The sequence below is a fragment of the Muntiacus reevesi genome, chromosome 1, assembly GCF_963930625.1.
Source record: "Muntiacus reevesi chromosome 1, mMunRee1.1, whole genome shotgun sequence".
Lineage (NCBI taxonomy): Eukaryota > Metazoa > Chordata > Mammalia > Artiodactyla > Cervidae > Muntiacus > Muntiacus reevesi.
In genome coordinates, this window is record NC_089249.1 from 158,639,464 (window position 1) to 158,666,251 (window position 26,788).

Here is a 26,788-nt window from a genome sequence, read left to right on the forward strand (position 1 = left end):
ACACCCATGGAATCAACTGACATTGATTCATGTCAATGTATGGCAAAACCACCACAATATTATAAAATAATTAGACTCCAATTAAAATAAATTTTTAAAAAATGCATGCCCTTTCAAAACAAAAAAAAAAAGGACATTTTGAGAAGGTAAAATCAATGATAATTGGAATCTGGTTAGGAAGCAGAGAATGGTTCATAGGATTATACTCATATTTGGGTTGGGTGGATAACAGTCATTAAGTGACAAAATTCAGAAGGGGATACTCAAGACATTCAAGTAGAAATATACAGTAGGTGGTAGAATTTTAAGATCTGTAGCCAGTGTCAGACACACAAAGAAGAAAAATCAAGAGTCTCTTGTTTTAGTAATTAGGAAGTCAATAATACACTGAAAGCAGGTTCAGTGGCAAAACTGGTGAGTTTAGTGAGTAGGAGATGAGATGAATTAAATCTCTAGGCTTTGGGAAAATCTGACAGTGAATGAATGGAAAATAACCCTAGGTAGTCACTCACTACAATGGAAGAGAGGGTTGAGAAACTTATTTTTAAGGTGAGAGCTACTTGACCATGTTCATAGACATCAGGGGAATAAAGGAGAAACTGATCAACTAAGGAAAGAATGGGGAAAGGGTCTAGAGCAGAGCTGGAATGATAAGTCCCAAGTAGAAAGGAAGGAAATGATTCTCATTTGAGAATGGAAAAAAAGAGCAGATGTAGAGACGGACAGAACAGAGGAAGGTAGGCGAGAGAATTTAGGTTTGGTAGCCTACATTTTCTCTGTAGGATAGAAGACCAAAGTGTCTGCAGAAAGAAGGAAAGACAGGATTAGGAAGAAACTTGAGGGAAAAACTTGAAGTGGTTATTGAAGGAAATGAGATACAGCCCAGCTCAAAATGAAGAATGTGAACTTGTGGTAGTGCCAATCTAAAAATGCAAGTTTTATCTGGTGCAGAAGCTGCAAACAGCTGTAATGATCCAAACTAGGGATTAGGGGAAAAGTGGCAGAAAGGATGCACAGGGAGGATCAGGCTGAATAGTAAGGGAAGTCAAGCCTGATTGGGAGGAACTGGGGCAGATAGTAATTAAGGGCATTAGGTTGAAACAGATGTAGAGGTCAAGGAAACATGAAGGCTAGAGTGCTGGAAAACTGCATGGCCCCTGAAGTCAACCAGGATGACAGTTGGATTTGGGGAAGTAATGAAGACTGAGCTGGTGTCCAAACTTATTAATGAATTAGGTAAACAGCAGAAGGTAGATAACTGTAGCGAGGAAGAAACGAGGGTAGTTAAGTAAGGCAACATGAGCTTCAAAAGAGGTACTATAGGATGGATGGTCTGAGTGATCACTGAGAACCTGGAGAATGCCAATACCACCACTTAGCCCCGAAAGATGGAATGTGAGAAGACTACAAGGCAAGCAGCACAGGAGAAATCAGGTTTAAGAGAAAGCAAGTGTCCTGTGAAAAGGATGAGGCCATAGGGGAGTTTATTATCCACAGGCATCCAGAGAGCATAGTAAAAAGGACTTGAGGAACAGGGTAGAGAGAGGGGAAGAGCAGAAGAATGAAGGGCTCCAGGCTAAGCCCATACCCTGCTCACCACTACAGGCAGAGGGGCCACACAGAGGCAATGAGAAACACCCAAAGTGATCCTAAAGGTCTTATTTCATGACCCACCCCTACTCTGGACATTATCATCATCCTTACAGACAGCAGGCGATAGATATAACAGGTCTTCTTTTGACCATCACGCCAGACCCGGGCCATAGCTTGTTCATCATTGGCTGGGTTCCAGTCAGGGTCAAACATGACCAGTCGGTTAGCCCCGATGAGATTGAGGCCACAGCCCCCAGCTTTGCTGCTTAGCATGAAGACAAAGTCGGGACTCTGGAAAAAGAAAAAAAAAGAACTGCTTATATCCCAAATTAAGAATCTTACGCAGACCACCCAACTGTTCTCTCACGTGTGGACTGCCAGTTTGCCTGCCTACCAGCCAATTTATCAGCCCACAAGCTCAGTTCCCAGCACAACCTTTATAAACCAACTAGCCTAAAAAAAATAAACCAACTAGCCTAACCACACCCACCAGAAAAAAAAAAAAAAGAGAGACCCTAAAGCAGAGGCCCCTTATAAATTCTTTATCAACCTTTAGTTTTCATGTTATTGCACTGGTAGCATGGGGACAGTGGCTGTGCATTTACCGATGGGTTGTTGAAGCGCTCCACAACCTTGGCTCGCTTCTTAATGGACATCGTGCCATCTAAGCGAACATATAAGTACCTGAAGGGGGATCCAAAGATCAAATCAAAAAGTAAACAGAACATAGAGGGGGTAGGGGAGGGTTGGACAAATTGACTGACATATATACACATAGCTAGTGGGAAGCTGTTGTATAGCACAGGGAGCTCAGCCTGGTGCTATGATGACCTAAAGGGGTGAGATGAGGGGGAGGGAGGTTTAACAGGGAATGTATACTTATGACTGATTCACACTGTTGTTCAGCAGAAACTAACATGACATTGTAAAACAGTTATCCTCCAATTAAAAAAAAAAGAAGTAGAGTGTCCTTGGAGGCAGAGCTATTGAAGAGATAGAACCAACCTCTCTTGAAGGTTGTTCATGTATAACCTGAAACCCTAAACTCCCAAAGGGATTGGCAAGGAGCTAAGGGGCCAGGACTGTCCTGTGGAATACCTAAAGGACCAGGGGCTATTCTGTTTGGAGATGGAGCAATAAGGAACAAACATCTGGAAAGTCCCTCCTGTGCCTGCATTTTGGCTCACATCCACCAATCCAAACACCTGTTTTTCCTATGAATACAGTAGGTATCCCTATGACAGTTCTTCCCTACCTTCGGGCTCGGCAGAGTTTCTCAAAGAGGTCCAATGTCTGAGTGTAATTGGACACCAGCACTACTTTGTCACTGCTGTGGCTTCGGGTCACCGCCAGAATGTAATCAAGGACCAGCATCTTACCTAGGAGATCAACAACTATCAGCCCCCAATGAGCCATCCCAGTGGCCAGGATTCTTACTCTTGAGATGGAATAGATCGAGCACAAAGAGACAACCTCCTGTCTCTCTTCCCAGAGGGAGCCAAAGACTGGCAGGAAAGGACTCACCTGACAGCTGAGGCTCTAGAGCCTTGGAGTTATAACCAGGGGGAAATATGTCCAAGGTACCTTCAAAGCCATCTTCCTCTTCCACACACTTGTCATAGATTAAAGCTGGATCTGAAAAAAAAGAAGAAAGAAAGAACCCTCCAAATTGCCAGCTACTGGGTTTAGAAGTTTCACTTCAGTGCTCATTAGAACATCTTCTAGAAACCTATCCAGACCTTCCTCAGCACAAGACTTGTTTCCAAAGCCCAGTGTGTAGTCAGTGCCACCTGGGATCATGAGTAGACAATCTTGCTCACTAGTGTGTTCTGTGTTCTCCCAACAAGAGGGGTGTTATACCAGAGAGGGCAAAGTTTGTTATTTTTCCCCCATCCAACATTTTATAGGCACACTTGTGCACACACACTCTCACACACAGTCTTGTATGCTCCAAGCATCAAACATGGGTCAAGCAAGGCTAAGCTAAATTTTCCAAAGCAAAGGGTCTGGTCTAGTGCATGAGCTTATGCCTTGGAAAGGGTTAGAATCACATGTGACCTCCATGAAGACTACAGACAAGTTTCAGTAAAGGTGGCTGAACTACCTTCCTCGCTCACTTTCACAGAGGACCCCAGGGCATGGATCTAACTCACGATTACAGAGTTTCTTCAGTGAGGTGATGGAAGAAAGAGAAGACACACTCATCTTGCCCTCACGCAACTCTTCTGCTGGCTTGGCTTGTCTCAAAAACCTCTTGTATAATTCAATCTGAAGTGGTGTCAGCCTTTTAAAAAAAAACAAAAAGAAGAATAGCTTGGTCAGCAGGAAATGCAGGACCACACTTCTGCCTTCTGAGGACACCTTGAGAGCCCAACCATACCTCAGGGGCTGAGCTTTTACCCACTCACTCCACATCCCTCAGTTGTTCAGTACCTACAACAAACCACCTGCTCGATCTTCACAGGCAGATATTTAGAAAGAATATCAGATGTCCTCCGTATCAGGCACCTGGAAGAACAAGATAAAAAGGCAAGGGGCTGATAAAACTGCCACACTAACTACCAGAATAAAAGCTGACACCCGAAGGACCAAGGCTCTTTGTAGTATCAAATATCAGACACTCATCAGCTCTATGGCAAAGATGTCTGTATCAGGGTCTCAGCCATGGGAACGGAGACCCTTTCTTAGGGTCTAGCTTGACGGACAACTCTTTCTCTTCAGAATGTTAGCTTGTCTTCAAGAGAAGGCAGAGGTCTTCTACTAAGCCTGGTGCTCTGACAGGGAAATGAATCTGTAAACCACTGAGTTTTTATGGGAGTTTCTCCTTGCATTTGCCCACTGCCTACTGCCAAATGGCCCGAAGTTCAATTAAATTCTGCCCCTACGACCTGGCAGACCAGGAAGGACAGAGATCAGGCACCTGAGCAGCAGCTCCTAAGAGCACATGGACTCTTTTCTGTCATCTTAACCTGAGAGGGAGGTGGCAGTTGGCAAAAGCAAGACTCTTCAGGATATAAATCATCAAGTATATATAACTACAACATAGGAGTCCAGAATATACCTGCCCCTTGAGCAATGTGGTCCCCATGGAAAAAGCCCCATCGGGAGGCACACCACCCATCCTTCAGATCTACTACCTGTCACAGAAAGCTGTGGGATGTGAGAAGAGAAGCTTGGTGCTTTAGATCTGAGACACACAAAGGGAGCTTCTGAAGTACTAACAATGCTCCAAGGGATACAAAAACTTCCTCAGCAGGATGCTAAGTGGCACTAAACCAGACCACAGGGGCCAAGGCCAGGAAGAAAGCAGGGAATCACCCTGCCAGACCCCTTCATTTACTCAGTGGCTATTATTGTCAGGGCACCATCCCACTCTCTTCATAGAATCCTACCCCTCAAAGGCCAAGGCCCCAAAGGATTGGCCTTGGATGGCTAAGGAGGCAATTCTGATGACCTAATGTGGGGGGGACTCCAAAAGAGGTACTACTGTCACTTCCACCCCCATTACCTATTCACAATGCTGGTGAGCTCCCGCAGTCGCTCCTCTCCTACACGCCTATCTTCCTCACTGGCAGCTGCATCTCGACCCTTCAGAATTGGCAATTCAAAATGCTTCTTGAACTCCTGAGCGGTTCCTAGCACAGGAGAAAAGGCATTAAAGAATGCAGAAAAGTAATGACTTTTCCACTGCCAGGAATGGCAGACTACTTTGTCACAGACAAACCTTCCTGCCAAGAACAACAAAGCTGAACAAATTATAGGCAATTTCTGTTTGAATAGATCAGAGAGCTACCAAAGCAGTAAAGACCTGAAAGGCCAAATATTAAGATAGCAAGTAGATCAAAACTCAAATATATACCTAATTACATTAAATGTAAATGGACCAGGGACTTCCCTGGTGGTCCAGTGGTTAAGATCCCACAGTCCCAATGCCGGGAACACAGGTTCAACCCCTGATCTGGAAGATTACATATGCTGCAGGGCAATTAAGCCTGTGGGTCTTAACTACTGAGCCCATGCCCTAGAGCCCCATGAGCTGCAGTGATCACGAGAGTTAGCAACTGATATAATCATTCTATGTCCATACATTCTGGTTTTCACTTTCAGTAGAGTATTCAGTGAATTACATGAGATACTCAATACTTCATTATAAAATAGACTGTGTGAACTGCTTTTACCTAATTGTTGGCTAATCTAAGTGTTCTGAGCACATTTCAGGTAGGCTAGGCTAAGTTTTAATGTTTGGCATTAAATGCATTTTTTTTAAGGTGTATGATTTTTTGTGCTGCATACCATTTTATTTTTTATTTACTTTTTTGGCTGCACTGCATGGCATACATGATCTTAGCTCCCCAGCCAGGGGTTGAACCTACACCCCCGGCAGTGGAAATGCAGTCTTAACCACTGGACCACTAAGGACATCCCTTAAATGCATTTTTGACTTAAGACATTTTCAACTTATAATGGGTTCAGTGGCACAGAACCCCATCATAAGTTGAGGAAGATCTGTACTGATACATGCTACAATGCTGAACCTTGAAAACATTATGCTAAGTATGAGAAGCCAAACACAAAAGGTCTCATATTATATGATTCCATTTACAGGAAATATCCAGAACAGGCAAGTACACAGAGACAGAAAATAGACTGGTAGTTGATAGGGGTTGTGGTAAGTGGAGTTGGGAGTGACTGTTAATGAGTATAGGATTTTGTTTTAGTCAGGAATTTCAAAGATCAGGTACCTCACAAAAGTGGATCCCAAATGGCCAATGAATATATGAAAAGGGGTTCCACTTTTACTCAAAATTAAATAAATGTGAAGAAATGTCACTAAGCACCCAGCAGAATGACAAAAAAAAAAAAATTTTAATCTCTTCTAAAGATAAATATTGGAGAAAAAAAGCAGAGGTCAGAAAATTATATCCACGGACCAGTCACCTGTTTCTGTAAAGTTCTATTAGAACACGTCCATGCTCATGCATTTACATGTTATGGCTGCTTTCACAGTACAGCAGAGCTGAGTACCTGTGACAGACAGTATGGCCTATGATCCTACAATACTTACTATCTAGCCTTTTAAGAAAAAAATTGCTGGCCCTTGATGTAGAAACACTGAAATTCTCATATACTGCTAGTACAATCACTCTGGAAAACTGGATTATTTACTAGGGCTAAACTCATACATAACGTATGACCCAGCAATTCCATTTTTATGACATAGAAATGCATATTATTCTCAGGTAAAAAAAGGTAGAAGAATGTTCATGGGATCATTATTCAAAATAATGATAAATGGAAACTCAATTGTCTATCAACAGTAGAACTAATAAATTCTGGTATATTAAAAAAATGGAATAGTATACTAAAATGAAAAACAAACTGCCATAGACAACATGAATTACTCTCTAACATTATATTGAACAAAACAATTCAGATGCAAAGTAAAATATATGATTCTTTTTACATGAAGCTCAAAAATGGGCACTAACAAACCCTTCCACAGATATCTATGTACAAGAACTGCCCAATGTATGATATTTAGGGGCGGGGGGGCAGTGAGGAGTTGCTGCTTAATGGGAAGAGTTCCAGAACTGCAAGATAAAAAAGTTCTGGAGGTAGATGGTGGTGATGGTTGCACAACAATGTGAACATATTCAATGACACTAAGTTGCATACTAAATAATGGTTAAAAACAAAACTGCCCAAGACAGTCTTCTCTGAGGCAAGAGCTCTTCTGAGGCTGCTAGGATATGATGAGCAAAAATACCTGGGGGTAGTATTTCCATCTCTAGCTCATGGAGACCATGCCCTGCACAGCCCCTGCCACCTCTACGGTGGGAAAAAGGGCCAGGGTGGGCCTTGCTAAGCTGCCCAGCAGAGCCAAGGTCTCCCCATGGCTCTGGTACTCCTTGACAAGAGAAGTCTTCCTAAGAGTGTCTAGTAACCCACATTTAACTGTGGTCTCCTCTCTTCTCAGCTAGAGTTAGACTCGCAAGGTTAAATCAAGGCCCCTCTCCAGTGTAGCAGAAAAGGCCAGATTCTTACCCAGGATTCCCGAATTAACAAAGTGTACCAAGCTGAAATACTCAAGGAGATCATTCTGGATGGGGGTCCCGGAGATGAGCACCCGTCGGCTGGTGTTCAAGCTGTCCAGGGCCTGATAAGTCTGATTCTCAGAGTTCTTGAGCCTGTGTCCCTGCAAGGAAATTAATTCTCACTGAGGTCTGGGCACAATGTGGCCTCCATAACAGTAGCAAAGTCTTGTGTAGACAGAAAAAGGGGAATCAAAAGCATTACAGGTCCTGAGCCTTGGGAACTGGGCAGGGGCACCAAGAGTGAGAGTTTATCCACTCTCTTGGGGAGAAACGGGCCAGGCTCAAGGACAGACCTTCAGCTTCTAGATCAATGCTACATACATAAAGCAAGGATTCCCTGTTTCTTCCTCTGCCCCCATCTCCAAAGCCACAGCAGCCTGCCTATCCTCTTCAAGGATCATCTGGACATGTTAGAGATCCAGGCTTTCAGGGAATTCTCCCTCCCCCACTAGCCCAACCATCCTAGAACCTCCTGAGTCAGATGCCTTCTGTATTAGACTCCTGGCTGTGTCTGGACTGTTAGTGGTAAGGGAACTTAGTCCAGGTTCCTCCTCCCCTCTTTCCTCAGAACCCATCCAGTTCAGATCTAAAGAAAGAGCCTCTCTCTGCATCCCTTCTCAATCCCTATATCACTGCTACCCACCCCCGCTCCCCCACCCAGCACTTTATCTCACCAAGGCAGAAACTTTCAAAAGCAGAGACCATGTCAGATTTGCTTTTTAACTTAATGCACAAGACAGAGTTCTCTATTCAATGAATGTTTGCTGAAGAATGAAATGAATAACCAACATTGCTATTGAAGAATTAGATACAGAATTTTATTTAACAAAATAACTGAATGTTGTATACCTAAAACAAAAATATTTTATGTCAATTGTATCTCAATTAAAAAAAATTTAGGGATTTCCCTGGTGACCCAGTGCAAAGACTCCATGCTCTCAGTTCAGGAGTCCTGGGTTTGATCCCTGGTCGGGGAACTAGTTCCCACATGCCACAGTTAAGACCGGGCAGAGCCAAATAAATAAATAAATGTTTTAAAAAAAAAATTTAAAGACATGCTAAACAAAAGTAAGTTTTAAAACAACTGAAAGCTCAAGCACCAGTCCTGAAACAAAAGGCTGAGACTTCTGAGCTGAAGAGGGAAAAGAAACTTTAAACTTGTGAAGAAATTACCCAAAAGGCCCTAGAGAAAAGGACATCAACAACTGGAACCCTCTAAACAGAAGCTCCCCGAGGGCAGGCAATCATGGGATTCCCCAGGGCCTGACTCCTCTAACAGGTACTTCATAACTCAATTTAATGAACTGAGCTGATACACTACCTTTGTGGGTCTCTGTGGAAGAGAGGGCCAACCCCAGCTCCTATGGAGCTCCCTGGCTCCAGACCCAGCTCCTGCCACCACTGGCTACAAATTTAAAACCCAAACCCTGGCATCTCAGCAAACCAAATATTTGGCTAGCTAAAAAGCTGTCAAAGTTCTGACTAAATTTCTACTCTGGCAGAATTCTCAGCTTATCCTTTTAAAAGCAAAAAAATGATACCAAGGTTAAATACCACCACTTCTCTCTCATGAGCCCCATGAATAGATTCTTGTTTTTAACACATTTCCCCAGCATCTGACTGGCTTTGTGTTCTAGAACTTGTAAAGAAACGTACATGGAACCGGTGAGGCATACAGGGACAGACAGTCCTTCCATAGCCAAGCCAAGCTTCACCCTACACCAAGCTTTGGTTACACCCGAGGCAGGAGTGGAGAAGAGTTAGGCCTTAAAATCTCAGACCTGGATTCAAGTCCCAGCACTCCCCTAAGCTTCTGTTTCCTAACCTCCAAAACTGAGGTGAAGACAATGTCAGTCCCTCCCATTTATAACACCTTACAAAATGGTTCCATATACCCTCTTTCTTGATCTGGATCATATCCCTTTCAGGTAGACAATGTGCCATCTCCTCTACAGTCTGAGAGCAGTTTCATCCACAGACATGCTTATAAGCAGCGAAGACAACACTGATTCCAAGTGTTCTCACTTGCTCTGCCTAACTCAGATTACTATGTGGATCAAGATTTTGTACAAAGTTATCATGCTATTATTATCTTTCATTATTTCTGTGTGTTCCAGAGAAAAGCATCAGCTAGGAGGAAGCTGGGAACATGAAAGCCTGGGGAAGGCTTTCCAGGATCTAAACAGGACAAACTCCTAGAGTAGGCAGACCATCTTTTTAAGACTTCGGCTTCCTCAGGTCTCTGACAATCAACACAATAGGGAATGGCAACCCACTACAGTATTCTTGCTTGGAGAATTTCATAGACAGAGGAGCCTAGTGGGCTATAGTCCATGGGGTCACAAAGAGGAGGACAGGACTTTCACTCTCCTACTCTGACAAATAAATGAAAGGTAGGTGAGGGGCTTCCCAGGTGGTCTAGTGGTTAAGACTCTGCACTCCCAATGCAGGAGGCTGGGGTTAAATCCCTGGTCAGGGAACTAGATTTCGCATCCCCCAACTAAGAGCCACAATGCCACAATGAAGATCCCACGTGCTGCAACTAAGACCCAGCAGAGCCAAATAAATAAATATTTTTTAAAAAGGTAGATGAGTGTAAGGGAAGGCCAGGACACTGCAGTGTACAAAGAGGCAGCTTGGAACCTTGTACCTCAGAAAACAGGAGAGAATGAGGGAAAAAATTAAACACTATAGAGCAAAAGAAAATCTAGATGCCCTCAGCCCTCAAGGCCTCAGACAGCCATCAGCCTGCCTTCCCTTCCCCTCCCCAACATCCTGGCCTCTAGACCAGGCTCCTGGCACAGTCCCTTTCCATGATGAAGCAAATGCCAGGGTGCTGTGCAGTGGTCACGTGCACACCCCACCTCAATCTGCTAAATCCCTTACTCCTACACCAAGGCTCATCAGGGTGTCAAAAGTTGGCAGACATGCCAGATAACGACTCTTCATAAGGACAAAAGTTCAACTGGGAAACAGCTCAGGGCTAGAAAGCATGGTTACCCTAAGTAAGCTTTTCTTCTTTGTCCCCTCCCAAAAGACCCTGATACTAGGGTAATCTATAGTCCCCAAAGCACCGTCAAGCCTGCCATCAGTTAAAGATGGGGCCAAGTCTTCCAGCCACCCCTCCACTAAAGCCCCAGGGAATGCCCTGACTTTCCCCAAGATGTAAACAAGATCAACAGGCCCAGGGCAGCCAAGCCCCCTTTAGACCTGGGAAATTCTTTATACCAGGAAGCTCCCAGCCACCCTCACTCCTTTCTAAGTAGTAACATTCCTACCACCCTTCATGCACAGTGCTGGAAAAGGCCAGAAAGCAACAACTGCTATATTTCCCTCAGTCCCAGAGAGTCAACACAGGTTCACAGTGTGTATGAACTATCAGCACCAGACTTTCCTATCTCTGTGCATCTGTTCACGTGAGTCCTCTCAGCCTACATAAAAATCAGAGCTGACATTTACCAAGGTCTTGTGACATACCAGGCACTGTGATAAAAGCTTTCTTTCATTTAATCCTCACAATAATCCCATAAGGCAGATATTATCACCCCATTTTACTGACACAGAGAAGCTTGGGTAGTTAAGTAATTTGTCCAAGGTCATATTACTGGTATGCAGCAGAACAGCCAGGATTTGAATAAAAACCTCTCTGAACCTAGAACCTGTTCCCCTAAACCCTGTACTGTGTTTCTCCATCCATCCAAATCCCTCCCAGCCTTCAAAGTCCTTTGGTCTAGGAAAACTGTGTAGAGGGAACAAAATCAGTCAGCTCACAGCATCTCACTCTCCTTGGCATCCCAAGCACTACTTACCCCCTCTTTTGGCAGATTGGTACCCTGGGCTCTCCCTCTCATCTGCTGACTCTGAGGCGGTACGTTCTGTCCTCAGCATCTCCCAGTAACTAGCACAGCCCTTAGATGGCACTTTTCAGTGAGAAGACGCTGACAGACTTTTCTCCCACCACCCAAAGAGCAGTATGTCAAGTACCTCATCACATATGACCAGTCCAACACTCCCTTTCTGGAGGACTCCAACGTGGAGGCGGAAAGTCTCATAGGAAATGATGAGGATGGGAGAAGGCACTCTGGCACCACGCTGGTTCATAAATCCTTCTACAACAGAAAAGGTGTCAGGACAGCAAGTCTGAGAATGTGCTAAAGAAAAAACCAGTTTGATGATTCTGTAATTTAGCCTGGAAACAACTAAACTCTTTTTCATGGTAACTCTCTTATCCTCCACCCACTCCCTGCCCTCGACCCCAGTTATCAGTGAGGATACGCTTAAGAAAGGAGCAGGCTGTATGGAGGAGTGCAGTCATGTTTGTTAAGGCTCCTACCCAGCTTTTGGTCTATCTCGTCCTTAGAGCCTCCATCGATGGCCAGAGGTTGGATCCTCCCTCCAAGCCATTTCCCAACTTCATTGTACCAGTTCCTCACTAGGCTGGAGGGCGACACCACCACTGCCTTGTCGATTTCTGGCTTGCAGTCTGGACTCTGGCGCAGAAGTGTCCACATCAGTGTGATGCACTGCAGCGTCTTGCCCAGGCCCATCTCATCAGCCATGATGCAGCCATGGCTCCCGGGGATGCGCCGACTGGTGACACACTCCCACAGGAACTTCACTCCCTGGGGAATAGTAACAGCTCTCAGCCCCCTTTGGCACCCCGCTGCTGCTGCCCCCGGGATGAGAGTCTCTCAGGCCCAGCCGCTGCCCCAGCTCAAACCTCACCCCCACCACCATTTACCTCTCTCTGATGAGGCCTCAAGACCTTACTCAGAATAGGATCAACAACCACATGAACAGGAAGTTTTTCCCTGAGAAAATACAACACAGAAAACAGAGCTCAGACACAGCAACGGCACACCCTCAGAAAGCTATGTCCTGTTGATCCAGAGGCAGTTGCCTAAGACAGGACCTCTCTGGCCCGTGCAATCAAACCATGCATAGCAAATTCCTCTCCAGGGTGAGAAATCGAGGAGATGGCGTTGGATTCCCTATGTCATCACCTGAACGTCCCCTGCTCCCCTGAGTGAGCCTGGTGGGAAAGGATGAGGAAACCCACCAACCGGACATATCTACACACTCTTCTCCAGGCACTCTCCTCCCCAGTTACTCACTCTCTGGATGGTACCGAAGTCATGAAAGCACTCTGAAAACACATGCAGGTCCCAGGGTGAAACCACACCAAAATGCTCTCTGCCCTCCAGGCTGTGTGTGCTCACAGAGGACCACAACTGCTCAAGAAACACCAGTGCACGTACTTGTCAAACTTCAGCTGGTCATGGGCGCTCAGTGGGGGAGGCTCATACAGAACCAAGGCACCTTCTTCCAGGGGGTCATGGAGGGCTCGGCGGACCCCAGCCCGTTTGAGGCCCAATGCCCGAGAGCCCAGAGGACCTAGAAACCAACAATTTGTCACTTGAGTCTCTAAGCTGAGGAGTTCCAGCTGGCCCAGGTTAAATGCCTATCCTTCACATAACCTTTCCAAAGCTTCCACATGACCCTCTCCCCCCAGTACCTCTCTCTCCAGATGCAATTTGGGCACCTCTGCCTAACCATTAACCAGCCTCCCTCAGATATTACTTCTCCCACTCAACTACAAGCTTCTGGGGGAGGCCAGGTCTCTTTCATCTTAGATTAAAACAATCCTAAAAAGGTCTGAAACCCTAATGGAGCCTTTCAAGACTGAAAGCTCAAGAGTTTGCCTCCTCCCCCCAGCCCAAGTGAGCACAACGCTCTGTCCTTTGTACAGAGGAGGAAACCTGCAGAACCTAGACCCCCAACAGAATCAACCTTGTAAAGGAAATGCTACTGGACTCACTTGGACTGAACGGAGCCTGGGTCCATCAGCCACCCTGGCCCACCAGAAGTTTCCTACACACTGGTACATCCCCACCAAGATGAGGGGCACTTAATCTTGGTGACCCTATCAAACACAGACCTCATGCAGGCCCCAGGAGGGTGACCCCACACATAGTCATCACTGGGCTGGCATCTTTAACTCCAAGGTAAGCTTGTACTTACAAAAGCAGATGTTTTGATCTATTTGGGCATATTCACACATGACTAATTTAAGAAACAGAAGAGTCTCCACTTTTACCTTGATAATTTGGAATGGGGATTTTGAAAGGCTTTGACAAAATGCTTCGAATAAATGCTTCCTAAAAAAAGAAGAAACAAGGATTCAGGACTGCTTGGAGATGTTACGGGATATTTTTATAAACACAGTCAAAAATGCCCAGGTAAGCATCATAATATATTCAGATCACTGTAGTTTGACTACATCTCATTCAGATGCATCTAGAACAGAAGATGTGCTCCATATTAAATTATTAGGTTTTGTACAATAGCTTTCATCTTTGAGGCTTTGCATGAGGGTCCACAAATCCCCAGGGACAAGGCAGTGCCAAAGCAAATACCTGGCCTTGGTTAACCACAAGACTCAGAACCTTTAGCTCATGAAAGATCATGCCAAGCAAGCATACCTAACTATTCCCTAAGCCTTAAGAAAGCACCACAAACTGACCCGATCCCAGTACTAACAGAACTCTCAAGTCTAGATTCAATCACTGTCCTATAAAGCTATATCTTTCCAAGCATAGCTCACACTTCTTTTGTAATCTCTGATCAATCCTGCTTACTGCATCTAACTCCCATACAAATTTTCACATCAGCCTCCTCGGGAACTAAACAGCCCTTCAAAGAGTAGTGGTCACAGGAGAAAAAGGAGCAGTAGTATCAGTAAAATAATGTTGATAACAACAAAAATGACAGTAATGATGATGACTAATAATGTATGTCAGATGCAATGCTAAGTCCTTGCATTCATGTTACCAATCCTCATTAATAGCTCTTTGAGGTTTCTATATTACTGGCACCCCTATTTTACAGATGAGCAAATTGAGGCTGAGTGATTTCCCAAGTCACACAACCATGACGTCTGTAGGACTTTCCTGATTTCAGGGCCTTTATTTGTAACAGATGGGCAATATGGCTTCCTAACCCAACCTATTTGAATTTAGCATGTGGACCAGCCCAGAGTCAACAGCTTCCTGCATGGAACAGAACAAGAGAGGGGAAAACATGAGCCAAGAGGACATGAGAGAGGGGGCAAGCCAATCACCAAAAAAGTCAGGGACAAGGATGACAGGAAGTCTCTGTGCCATCACTTCAGCCTGGAATCAGCACTGGGCTACTGGGCTGGGGCAGGAGGAGTCACGGGAGTCCATAATGTCAGCTCCTGAGCTAACTGATAACTCCCATCTAAGTTCTCATCTATAGACACCTGAGCCCTCTAGGCAATTACAATAGCCTGTGAACCTCAACAAAATAATAGAGTTAGCCAAGAGAGCAAGGAGAAAATAAGAGCAGAAACACTGAAGGCAGTCTTAATGGAATACATTAGTGGTAAAGTAATGAAAAATACTCCCTTCTAGCAAAAACACAGTTTAATTGGGGTGGGGGGGGGAAGCAATTGCCCTGAAATTTTTATCTTTTTATTCTGATCCACCTGTATAGATTATAAATTAAATTCTAGAAACTCAATGTACTTTAAATAAGAAGACTGTAAATTCATTATGACAATGTATTGCAAGATAGAAAAGAAATGTGGAGAACTGAACTTCATCACCACGCTTAAATAACATAAGGCCAGGGTTGGAGAAAGGCTCCAATTCTTTATTTGCATATTTCTTTGCAGCTGAATAAAATCTTTTGATTATTTTTAATTATCAAAGAAAGAATAATGAGAAACTTATACATGAAAGATGCTAACAAAAAGCTACCATTAAGTCAAAGAAGAGGAAAAGGAAAAAGATGGACTCAAAGTCTTCCCTAACTTGGCATCAATTCTGCTTTTAATTCTGAAACTGAGATATTATTTTCAAGATTATCAATGTAAGATGCTAAAATTAAAGCTCTAAGTAGCCAAGAATTTATGCTCCAAATTTAAAAAGACTTTCAGTAAAACCCAGGAACCGTAAGTTCTGCAGGTAGAAGTGCAGGCTTGTGGAACTACTGTGGAAGGAGGTAAGGACCCCTGGCTAAAACCATCTGAGGGCACACACAGCCTGCAAGACTTGCAATGCAGCTTCCAAGAATCTGGCCTGGGAAGAGTCATTAGACTCTGACAGAGGGAGGAGAGAAAGCATGCTCTCACTCGGTTCTGAATTACTGAAAATCCACACCACCCTATCCTCCAGATGATAGAAGAGGGAGAAGAACATTCCTCCTCCTCCCCAAGGTCAAAGCTTCCCTCTTCCACAGACAGTCAGTCTATCAGGCCTGCCTGATCTTTCTCTATCTCAAGCTTCTTCTCACTAGCATTTAAGACATACTTAACTCTCTCCTATCTTAAAAGCAAAATGTCCTTTGACCTCATATCTCCTCCCCTTCAAACTTCTATAAAAAGTAGTCTGTTTCCCCCTTATCTCCCACTCCTCCTATCTTCTGAAATGATTCTTCCCAAGGTCATCAATGGCCTACAAGACCTTAAATCCAAGAGGTATTTTTCTACCCTATCTTACTAGACAAAGCTGGTCACTCCCTCTCAAATAGTCTCTGCTTTTGACTTCCAAGACACCATTATCCCACTATTTTGTCTTTCTGGGACTTTACACTCAGTCGCCTAACTCGCTCCTCTTCTTCTGCCCAATCCCTTTAAAAGTCAGTGTTTCTCAGGGTTTGACCCTAAGTTCTTCTGACTATACATTCACATGGACATGCAAATACACTTTTTGGAGGTGTCAAACTCTATGCCATCACCTCAAATCTATTTCCAGTCCATAACACCCTCCTAGGTACCACATCCACATGTGCAAACCTAGACAACCCACAGGACTTAAAACTCATTGTGTCTAAGACTAAAGTCTGCCCCCAGGTCTGCACTGACTTCTGTAGTCCTAAAGCATTATTTTCCTTTGGGGATCCTTCCTCCACAGCTTTCACACAGGCTGTTCCCTTTACCTGGAACATTCCCTGCTCTCTTCATCTGGCAAACTCCTCACATTCTTCAGGACCCGACCTAATCAGCATGTCCCTCAGATTCGAGTCTCCACCAGCCTCCAGACTGTTAGGCCTCTTGTTTGCAAACTCTCACCACCCTCACACTTATCTCATAAGATAAATCCTGAATTAAAACAGTTCCAGAGGAATAATACTACTTTTCTAAGCTCAAGAAATAATTAAACAATATTACTTTAGTGAATTATATACATATGGTAAAACGATCACAAAACGCAAGGGATGATGAACGTAGTTAGGATGGTGGTACCTCTCGGAATGGGAAAAGAATTATGACTGATGTTCTAGCCCTGGGTGGTGGGTTCACAGGTGTTATTCCGGTTTATACCTTATATACATTATACATTTTATGTTTCTGTATTCATCAAATAGTATGTAAAATGTTTTCTGAATGCATAAATAACTAATCTCCATTACACATTCCTATCATATTCCCATTTTCCCTTCAAAATGTCCTCTACCATTGCAACAAAAACAATAAAACACCTAGGAATAAACCTTGCTACAGGACGTCCTTGGTGGTCCATTGGTTAAGAATCCACCTGCCAGTGCAGGGGACATGGATTTGATCCCTGGTCTGGGAAGATTCCACATGCTGAAGAATCAGTACTTGTAGCCTGCGTCACAACTACTGAAGCCCATGCACCCTAGAGCCCATACTCCCCAACAAGAGAAGCCACCGCAATGAGAAACCCACTCATAGCAACTACAGAGCAGCACCTGCTTACCACAACTACAGAAAGCCTGTGGGCAGCAACAAAGATTCAGCACAGGTAAAAAAAAAAAAAAAAAAGAAAAAGAAAAAATCCTACCTACAGAGGCAAAGGCCCTAAGGCCCTGCTTATTTAACTTATATGCAAAGTACATCATGCGAAATGCCCGGCTGGATGAAGCACAAGCTGGAATCAAGACTGCTGGGAGAAACATCAATAACCTCAGATACGCAGATGACACCACCCTGATGGCAGAAAATGAAGAAGAACTAAAAGTCTCTTGATGAAAGTAAAAGAGGAGAGTGAAAAAGTTGGCTTAAAGCTCAACATTCAGAAAACTAAGATCACAGCAGCTGGTCCCATCACTTCATGAAAAATAGATGGGGAAACAATAGAAACAGTGACAGACTTTTATTTTCTTAGGCTCCAAAATCACTGCAGAAGGAGACTGCAGTCATGAAATTAAAAGACATTTACTCCTTAGAAGAAAAGCTATGACCAACCTAGACAGCATATTAAAAAGCAGAAACATTATTTTGCGGACAGAGGTCCACCTAGTCAAAGCTATGGTTTTTCCAGTAGTCATGTATGGATGTGTGAGTTGGGACTATAAAGAAAGCTGAGCACCGAAGAATTGATGCTTCTGAACTGTGGTGTTGGAGAAGGCTCTTGAGAGTCCCTTGGACTGCAAGGAGATCAAACCAATCAATTCTAAAGAAAATCAGTCCTGAATATACATTGGAAGAACTGATGCTAAAGTTGAAGCTCCAATACTCTGGCCACCTGATACAAAGAAGCAACTCATTAGAAAAGACCCTGATGCTGGGAAAGATTGAAGGCAGGAGAAGGAGACAGCAGAGGATGAGATGGTTGGATGGCATCACCAACTCAATGGACATGAGTTTGAGTAAACTCTGGGAGTTGGTGATGGACAGGGAGGCCTGGCGTGCTGCAGTCCATGGGGTCACAAAGAGTTAAGACCGACTGAGCGACTGAACTGACTGAAAGAGGCAAAAGGCATGTATGCAGAAAAGTGTAAGATACTGATGAAAGAAATCAAAGATACAAACAGATGGAGATATCCCAATTTCTTGGATTGGAAGAATCAATTTTGTGCAAACATAAGTGAGTATACTACCCAAAGGAATCTGTAGATTCAGTGCAATTCCTATCAAATTACCAATGGCATTTTCCACAGAACTAGAAAAGAAAATTTTACAATTTATATGGAAACAGAAAAGATCTTGAATAACCAAAGTAATCTGGAGAAACAAAAATGAAACTGGAGGAATCAAGCTCCCTGACTTCAGACTATACTACAAAACTACAGTAATCAAGATACTGGCTCAAAAACAAAAATATAGACCAATGGAAAAGGACAGACAGCCCAGATATAAACCCACACACCTATGGTCATCTTATCTATGACAAAAGCAGCAAGAAAATACAAGAGAAAAGACTTCAGTAAATGGTGCTGTGAAAACTGGACAGCTATGTGTAGAAGAATGAAATTAGAACACTTCCTAACACCATACACAAAAATAAACTCAAAATGGGTTAAACACCTGAATATAAGGCCATATGGCACCCCACTCCAGTACTCTTGCCTGGAAAATCCCATGGACGGAGAAGCCTGGTAGGCTGCAGTCCATGGGGTCTCGAAGAGTCAGACATGACTGAGCAACTTCACTTTCACTTTTCACTTTTATGCATGGAAGAAGGAAATGGCAACCCACTCCAGTGTTCTTGCCTAGAGAATCCCAGGGATGGGGTCGCACAGAGTCAGACACGACTGAAGTGACTTAGCAGTAGCATAAGACCATACACAATAAAACTCTTAGAGGAAAACATAGGCAAAACACTCGAATCTTTTTTGATGCACCTCCTAATGAAAATAAAAATAAACAAATGAGACCTAATTAAACATAAAAGCTTTTGCACAGTAAAGGAAACCACAAACAAGACAAAAAGACAACCCTCAGAATAGGAGGAAATATTTGCAACTGAAGAAACTGAAAAAGGATTAATCTCCAAAATATACAAACAGTTCATGCAGCTCAGTATCAAAAAAAAACCCAATCAAAAAAATGGGCAGAAGACCTAAATAGACATTTCTCCAAAGAAACCATACAGATGACCAAACACACACATGAAAAGATGCTCAACATAACTAATTATTAGAGGAATGCAAATCAAAACTACAATGAGGTATCAACTCACACTCATCAAAATGGCTATCATTAATAAAATCTACAAATGATAAATGCTGGAGAGCGAGTGGAATCCTCTTGCACTGTTGCTGGGAATATAAACTGGTACAAACACTATGAAGAACAGTATGGAGGTTCCTTAAAAAACTCAAAATAGAACTAGCATATGAACAGCAATCTCACTACTGGACATATACTCAGAGAAAACCATAATTTAAAAAGACACATGTAGTGGTCAGTTGTGTCCGACTCTTTGTGAACCCATGGACCAGAGCCTGCCAGGCCCCTGTGTCCATGGGATTTCCCAGGCAAGAATACTGGAGTGGGTTGCCATCTCCTTCTCCAGGGGATCTTCCTGACCCAGAGATCAAACATCTCCTGCATTAGTAGGCAGATTGCTCACCACTGAGCCACCTGGGAAGCTCACACCTGAAATACACACAACACTGTAAATCAACTATACTCCAATAAAAATTTTAAAAATGAAATATCAACTCTCTAAAGCAAAAAATAAAGTTATTACAAAATAATGACTATACTTCCTTGTGTTGCATGTCCTTGTTGCTTATTTTATAAAAAAAAGACTGGAAAAAAAAAAAGACGGATGTATTCCAAAAAAAGACGGATGTTCACTGCAGCACTACTTACAATAGCCAGAACATGGAAGTAACCTAAATGTTCATCAACAGAGGAATGGATAAAGGACAGACAGTATGTATGTGTGTGTATGTGTGTGTGTCCGTCCACAATACAATTAGCCATAAAAAGGAATGAAATTGGGTCATTTGTAGACACATGGATGGACCTAGAGATTGTTATAAATGAAGTAAGCCAGAAAGAGAAAAACAAGTATCATGTATTAATGTATATAAGTGGTATCTAGAAAAATGGTATAGATGATCTTATCTGCAAAACAGAGACACAGAAGTAGAGAACAAATGCATGGACACCAAAGGGGAAAGGGAGAGGGTGGGATGAACTGGGATTGACATATATACACTCCTGATACTATGTATAAAATAAATAACTAATGAGACTCTACTGTGTAGCTCAGGGAACTCTATTCAGTGCTCTGTGGTGACCTAAATGGGAAGGAAATCCAAAAGGGGGGAGATACATATATATACACACACACACATACACACATGGCTGATTCACTTTGCTGCACAGCAGAAATTAACACAACATTGTAAAGCAACGATACTCCAATCAAAATTAATTAAAAAAACAATCTTGCGTCACCTCTATTCTCAATACTACACTATTTCTGACACCTGACATGTGGGTTTTCCACACATCAAGCAAATCTTCATTTCCACTTGGGTTCCCTACACCTTAATTCCAACACTATGTTCCAGGAGAAAGCATCAGAAGCAAATCTCAAGTCTAGGTGCTTCTGACCACAAAGTGAAAGTGTTAGTCGCTCAATCAGCTCTTTGCGAACCCATGGACTGTAGCCTGCCAGAATCCTCTGTCCATGGGATTTTCCAGGCAATACTGGGGGTGGATTTTCCCAACCCTGGGATAGAACCCGAGTTTCCTGCATTGCAGGCAGTCTTGAAAGGCTCTGACCACAAGCTACAAATCAAATGTTACCACAACCCCTTCCTTAGATTAATTCACTAGCTGCTTCAGAGAACTCAGATAAAGTTTACTTACTAGATTAACTGGCTTATCACAAAGAATATTAAAAGATATGAATGAATAGCCAGATGAACAGACACACAGAGGGAGGTCTGGAAGAGTGATGAACACTGGAGCTTTTGGCCCAGAGGAGCTTCGGGTGTGCCTCTTCCTGACTTCCAGCTCACTAACCGGGAAGTTCTCCAAACCCTCCCAAACCTTTTGTGTTTCTAAGGAGGCTTTTGACACAGGCAGGACGGATTAAACATTGGCCATTGGTGGGTTGGTTTCCCTGGCAACCAGTCCCAAAGTTACGTGCTTTCCAAAGTCATCTCATTAGTAAACTCAGGTGTGGCTGAAAGGGGTTCATTAGGAATAACAGAAGACATCTTGATCCCTCTTTATCATTTAAATTCCAAGGGCTTTTGGAGCTGTGTCTTGGTGTCCTTCAGAAGGTTTAGAGGAAAAAGCTTCGGATGGAGCTAGGCGGATCTGACAATTTTGTAACTTTAAGCAAATTATTTAACCCCTCTAGGAGTCAGCTTCCTTATCTTAAAAAAATGAGTTACACAAGATAATGCACATAACCTGCCATGGTGATGATTACTTTTGATTTTACTAAAGGATACAGTGAAAGCTATAGGCTCTGGTACTTCTTAAAATCTCTAAGAAAAGAGGTCAGGTCTTTTCCAGGCCCCGGGAGCTGTGGCGAGGCCGAAAGCTCCCACTAAAGCATCTGCTGGCTACTGTGTGAGGACTCAGGGAGCCTCCCTAGACAAAAGGGGGCACACACAGACATTGACAGGTTATAGCTCGGGCTTACATGTTGACTGCTGTCCAGACAGGGTGGTCGATTCGTTAGCTGAGTCAAAGGTTTCCGAAAAGGAGACAGGAAACACTCCTGGCTCTGGGTCTCACAGCTGGATTTCTTAGGTTTCTTAGGAGTCTAGGAGAGAGAATTGGGGAAGATGAAGTCTGCATGATACGGAGTTAGCCACAATGACAACTAATATTTAAAATGCTCATTAAGCGTGAAGCACTGTTCTAAACTCTTCACATGTGTTATCGTATATCATCTTCACAGTAATCCTGGAATACATGTTTACATCCTGATGTAACAGGTGAGAACAGTGGAGCTTAGTGAGGTTAAAGAACTTGCCGAATCTGAGGGGCAGTGAAAAGTAAAAGTCACTCAGTCCTGTCCAACTCTGCCTGCCCATGGACTATACAGTCTATGGAACTTTCCAAGCCAGAATACTAGAGTGGGTAGCCATTCCCTTCTCCAGGGGATCTTCCCAACCCAGGAATCAAACCGGCACTGCAGGCGGATTCTTTACCAACTGAACTATCAGGGAAGCCCCGAGGGGCAATGGAAGTGAATGAAGTGGGCCTGTGACGGGCAAGTTCATCAGTAGCACTGTCAAGCTGCTCACAAATCTTCACTCCAAAAGCCCCAAGGAATGACTGAGTGACTCTTTGCTTTCCTCCCAGGGTTTACCAATGGAGGCCAAGAGTAGAGCTGCTCCCAACTCCCAGGCCGCTCTCGTCAGTCTCCACCATGTCTGTGAGAACACCAGCACTGAAAGCATTTTCTGGAGCAACCAGGAGCAGACAACAACAAGTGCTGCCCCAGGTTCAAGTCTGAGACCCATGTAAGTGACAAGAGGCAGCCAAGGCAGCCTGCACACCAGCAGTGCAGCTACAGAACGAGCCCCACTGAGCCATCAGGAAAGAATCCACTTGTAGCAGCTTGCCAAGGTATCTGAAGCTACAAGCACACCTGAAACAAACACCAGACCCCTTCCACTCTCTCTATGGGCTTTTACTCACATGTTGCAACCGCCCCAAACTGCCTTCTAGATATTTCTTAGCTAATCCCTTCCTCCAAAGTTCCAATGACCAAACCACTGCTTCTAGAATTGCTTTCTCTAAAGTGCATGCTACATCATCATCCTACTGATTTAGGTCACATAGGTCCTGCCCACAGCTAGCCCCAAAAAGCCTCCAAGGCAGGGCTCAGTCCAAAGTCGAACGTGGTGCCCTTGATTATCTGCAGGGACTGGAAGGGCACCACCCCTCCAATCAAGGCCCAAGGAAGCTCAGATTCTACCATAGGCCCTGTACACTCTACTGTTCTGCGACACTGGGCAGGTGACAAAGAGAAAAAGAGCTGCTAGTTGCTGCTGGGGCCTCCTCCTCTTTTTTCCCAAGGTAGCCAAGGGGTCCAACCCAATCAGCTCTTTGCTTTGGAACACCGCTTCCTTTCAGGAAAACTGAGGCATACTAGCTTTTAGTGAGCACCTTGAGGACAAAGATTTTATTTATCCAGTTTAATGCCTGACACATAGTAAGCACTCACTAAAAGAACAGTAAGCACTGAAAGGTTTCTGGAGGTGACAGGGTACATTTCATGTAACCCCAGGAACCAAGTCTAGGATTCCTCTCTGCCTAAACGGCCCTGCAACCCGACATCCCCTACCCCCTTGAGGGCAGAGTACTCACCACTGCTCCAGGCTGCCAGTCTTCATCATCACAGGGTCCATCTTCCGGTTTTCTTTTGGCCAGCTGGCTGGGAGCTAAGCTTCTCCTCTGTAAGAAGAGGACGGAAACAGTCCATTAGACCCAGTCATAGGGCTAGCCACAGTCTCCCATAGGCCCATACTTACCATCCTGGACCCAGGAATATAAAATGTCAAGTACCCATTAGGCAAAGGTCAAAGGCACCCAGCAGCTGAGAATGTACAACCAGCCTAGTAAAGAGCGGGCTGCTACTCTTTTGAGAGCATGGGCTATTTAAAGGAGCAGGGATGGAGGGAATACAGCTAGGGGCTGAGGTTTGGGCCCGAAGTATGGAGTGTCGGTCTCCAGGTAGCCAAGGCGGGAGAAAGGCAAAAAGGAAGTACCCAATCAGAAGTGGGTAGAGGTCTAGGATGGGAGGAAGAGGCAGGGGAAGAGGCGGCCAGACTGGGCAGAGGGGAGTCGGGATAACGGCCCCAAATGGACCTGAAGGCAGCGGGTAGCAGCGAGGTGGGGGGTGGGGGGGGCGGGAAGGGTGAAAATCTGAGGCCTGGGGAGGGCGAGTCCCGAGAAGGGATTTCCCAGGTCGGAGTGCGGATGCGGGCCTAAGGGAGGCCGAGCAGGAGTCCAGGCAGGACACGCAGAAGACCCGGGCTTGGGAGGGGAATCCCAGGCAAGGCTGGAACGAGCCGCAGAGCAGAATCCCAAGCACTGCCGCTTAACCTTCCTCTACCCAAAGCGCGCGTTAACAGCCGCCAGGACTCCCGGGACCCGCCAGGCCCGGTCAATCGAACCTCCCGCGGTGCCGCCACCGCACCACCCATTGGCTGCGTTCGATGCGTTCGGCGCTCGCGCCTCAAGAATGGGGGCGGGCCTAGCCCTGCGGTCGCGGAGAGGCCGGGGCTGTGGAGGTGTGTTGGCTAAACGGACCAGCGAGGAGGTGGGACTTAGGAGGGAGGGCGGGGTCCGCGGTGGCCGGAGCGGTTGGGCGAGGTGGGTGGGGCAAGAGGACCAGCTAGGTTTTTGCGCTTGGGGGCAGGGCTTGCCTTCGGGTCCACTGGCGCGTTGGAGAGGCCGTTGTGCTGCCTGGGAAGCAACTGAAGTGATGGTTTACTTCAGATGGGGCTACGAAGGACTTGCGCCTGTGTGCGGAAGGCTGGGACAGGGGGGCTTAGTATGTGACAGAGCTGGAGAGGAGGTCGGGGTTGGAGTTAGATGTCGCTCCTCTTCCCCATCCCCACCCGCCGAGGGTGGGGGCAGTTTTTCCGTCTGGACTCCCTACCACGTGGTCGGCTTAGGCAGTGAAAGCTCCTAGGGGACTTGATTTTTAGGTCTTGGGTGTCTCGAAGAAAGCTACCTTCCTTTCCTAGGCAAAACCGTGCTGGCGGCAATGTGTCTTTCGAATCAGGCCTAATCCTATACACTCAGTCTTCTGTAGGCTCAGTCTCTTAAAACGTCAATTACTTCATAACGAAACTGTATTAGTATTTTGGCTATTCTGAGAATTAGATAAATTAATGTGCTTAAATTTATCGATATAATGCCAAGCACAACCTAGGTACTCACTAGTAAGGGGTATACACATAGCATTTATTGCCAGGTACCTCTAAGTTTCTGAGTTATAATCATTTAATAAAGAAAGCAGAGCGCTGAAGAATTGATGCTTTTGAACTATGGTGTTGGAGAAGACTCTTGAGACTCCCTTGGACTGCAAGGAGATCCAACCAGTCAATCCTAAAAGAAATCAGTCCTGAATGTTCATTGGAAGGACTGATGCTGAAGCTGAAGCTCCAATATTTTGGCCACCTGATGTGAAGAACTGACTCATTTGAAAAGACCCTGATGCTGGGAAAGATTGAAGGCAGAAGGAGAAGGGGACAACAGAGGATGAGATGGTTGGATGTCATCACTGACCCAGTGGACATGAGTTTGGGTAGGCTCTGGGAGCTGGTGACGGACAGGGAGGCCTGGCATGCTGCAGTCCGTGGGATCGCGAAGAGTCAGACACGACTGAGCAACTGAACTGAATGCTCACAACTGTGAGGCAGGTTTATTATTGTCCCTGTACGCTAAAAAAAATTGCTCACAACCTAAAAGTTGAGAGTTAAGTTTTGTTTGGTGGAAATTTTTAGATCATCAAGCCCAGGAAGCAGAATCTCAAGTAACCCTAAGAGAACTGCTCAGAGGAGGCAAGGGGGAACTTCCATATATAGAAGTTTTGCAACACAGAGCAAGTAGTCAGAAACATCTAAAGTGAAAGTGTTAGTCATTCAGTCGTGTCCTACTCTCTGCAACTCCTTGGACTGTAGCCTGCCAGTCTCCTCTGTCCATGGGATTTCCCAGGCAAGAGTACTGGAGTGGGTTGCCATTTCTTTCTCCAGGGGATCTTCCCAACCCAGCGTTTGAACCTGGGTCTCCAGCATTGCAGGCAGAGTCTTTACAGTCTGAGCCACAGGGAAGCCCTAAAAATTATTGTAGAAATAATTGAAGAAAGCCAGAAATCACAAATTAAGGAATTTAGTGCTTTTCTGTGTATGGGAAGATGCAAGATTCTGGACTCAGTGAAATTATTCCTTTGATCTGCACCTCAGCTCTCTGGGGCCAGTATCCTGTCCTTTCAGGCTTCCTTGATGGTTCAGACAGTAAAGAATCAGCCTGCAATGCAGGATACCTGAGTTGGATCCCTGGGTTGGGAAGATCCCTTGGAGAAGGGAATGGCAGCCCACTCCAGTATTCTTGCCTAGGAAATCCCATGAACAGAGGCACCTGGCGACTACAATCCATGGGATCACAGAGTCAGACAAGACTGAGCAACTTTGACTCACATCCTGTGCTTTTACATCCTGAGTTTCCTCAAGGTTCACCTTAGAGAATGGCTGCAGTCTGATGGCTGCTGGACGGCAGGTATTCTTTGTTTGCTTTATGAGTTCCCCCAGGGCTCACTACTTTCTGTGGTGGCTGCAAGTCTCCAATCGCTGATGACTGTGACATATTTTGAAAAGACCCTGATGCTGGGAAA

The 26,788-nt window shown here is 44.7% G+C and overlaps 1 protein-coding gene across 3 annotated transcripts in view; it reads right to left on the reverse strand.

Moving 5' to 3' along the window:
- RAD54L (RAD54 like) overlaps positions 1–24,528 on the reverse strand; it is a 37,481-nt gene extending 12,953 nt beyond the window's left edge. For all 3 annotated transcript variants that reach the window (XM_065913859.1, XM_065913850.1, XM_065913845.1), the window contains exons 1-16: positions 23,919–24,528; positions 23,755–23,841; positions 22,076–22,198; positions 13,786–13,846; positions 12,947–13,082; positions 12,430–12,499; positions 12,022–12,310; positions 11,673–11,797; positions 7,639–7,789; positions 5,102–5,228; positions 4,027–4,101; positions 3,747–3,877; positions 3,118–3,228; positions 2,849–2,972; positions 2,199–2,277; positions 1,705–1,884 (exon numbers count right to left, since the gene is read on the reverse strand). In XM_065913859.1, coding sequence (XP_065769931.1) covers positions 1,705–1,884; positions 2,199–2,277; positions 2,849–2,972; positions 3,118–3,228; positions 3,747–3,877; positions 4,027–4,101; positions 5,102–5,228; positions 7,639–7,789; positions 11,673–11,797; positions 12,022–12,310; positions 12,430–12,499; positions 12,947–13,082; positions 13,786–13,846; positions 22,076–22,198; positions 23,755–23,841; positions 23,919–23,921 — 1,872 coding nt within the window. In that variant the 5' untranslated portion in view covers positions 23,922–24,528. The remainder of the gene's footprint in view (positions 1–1,704; positions 1,885–2,198; positions 2,278–2,848; positions 2,973–3,117; positions 3,229–3,746; positions 3,878–4,026; positions 4,102–5,101; positions 5,229–7,638; positions 7,790–11,672; positions 11,798–12,021; positions 12,311–12,429; positions 12,500–12,946; positions 13,083–13,785; positions 13,847–22,075; positions 22,199–23,754; positions 23,842–23,918) is intronic.
- Between the last annotated feature and the right edge of the window lie 2,260 nt (positions 24,529–26,788).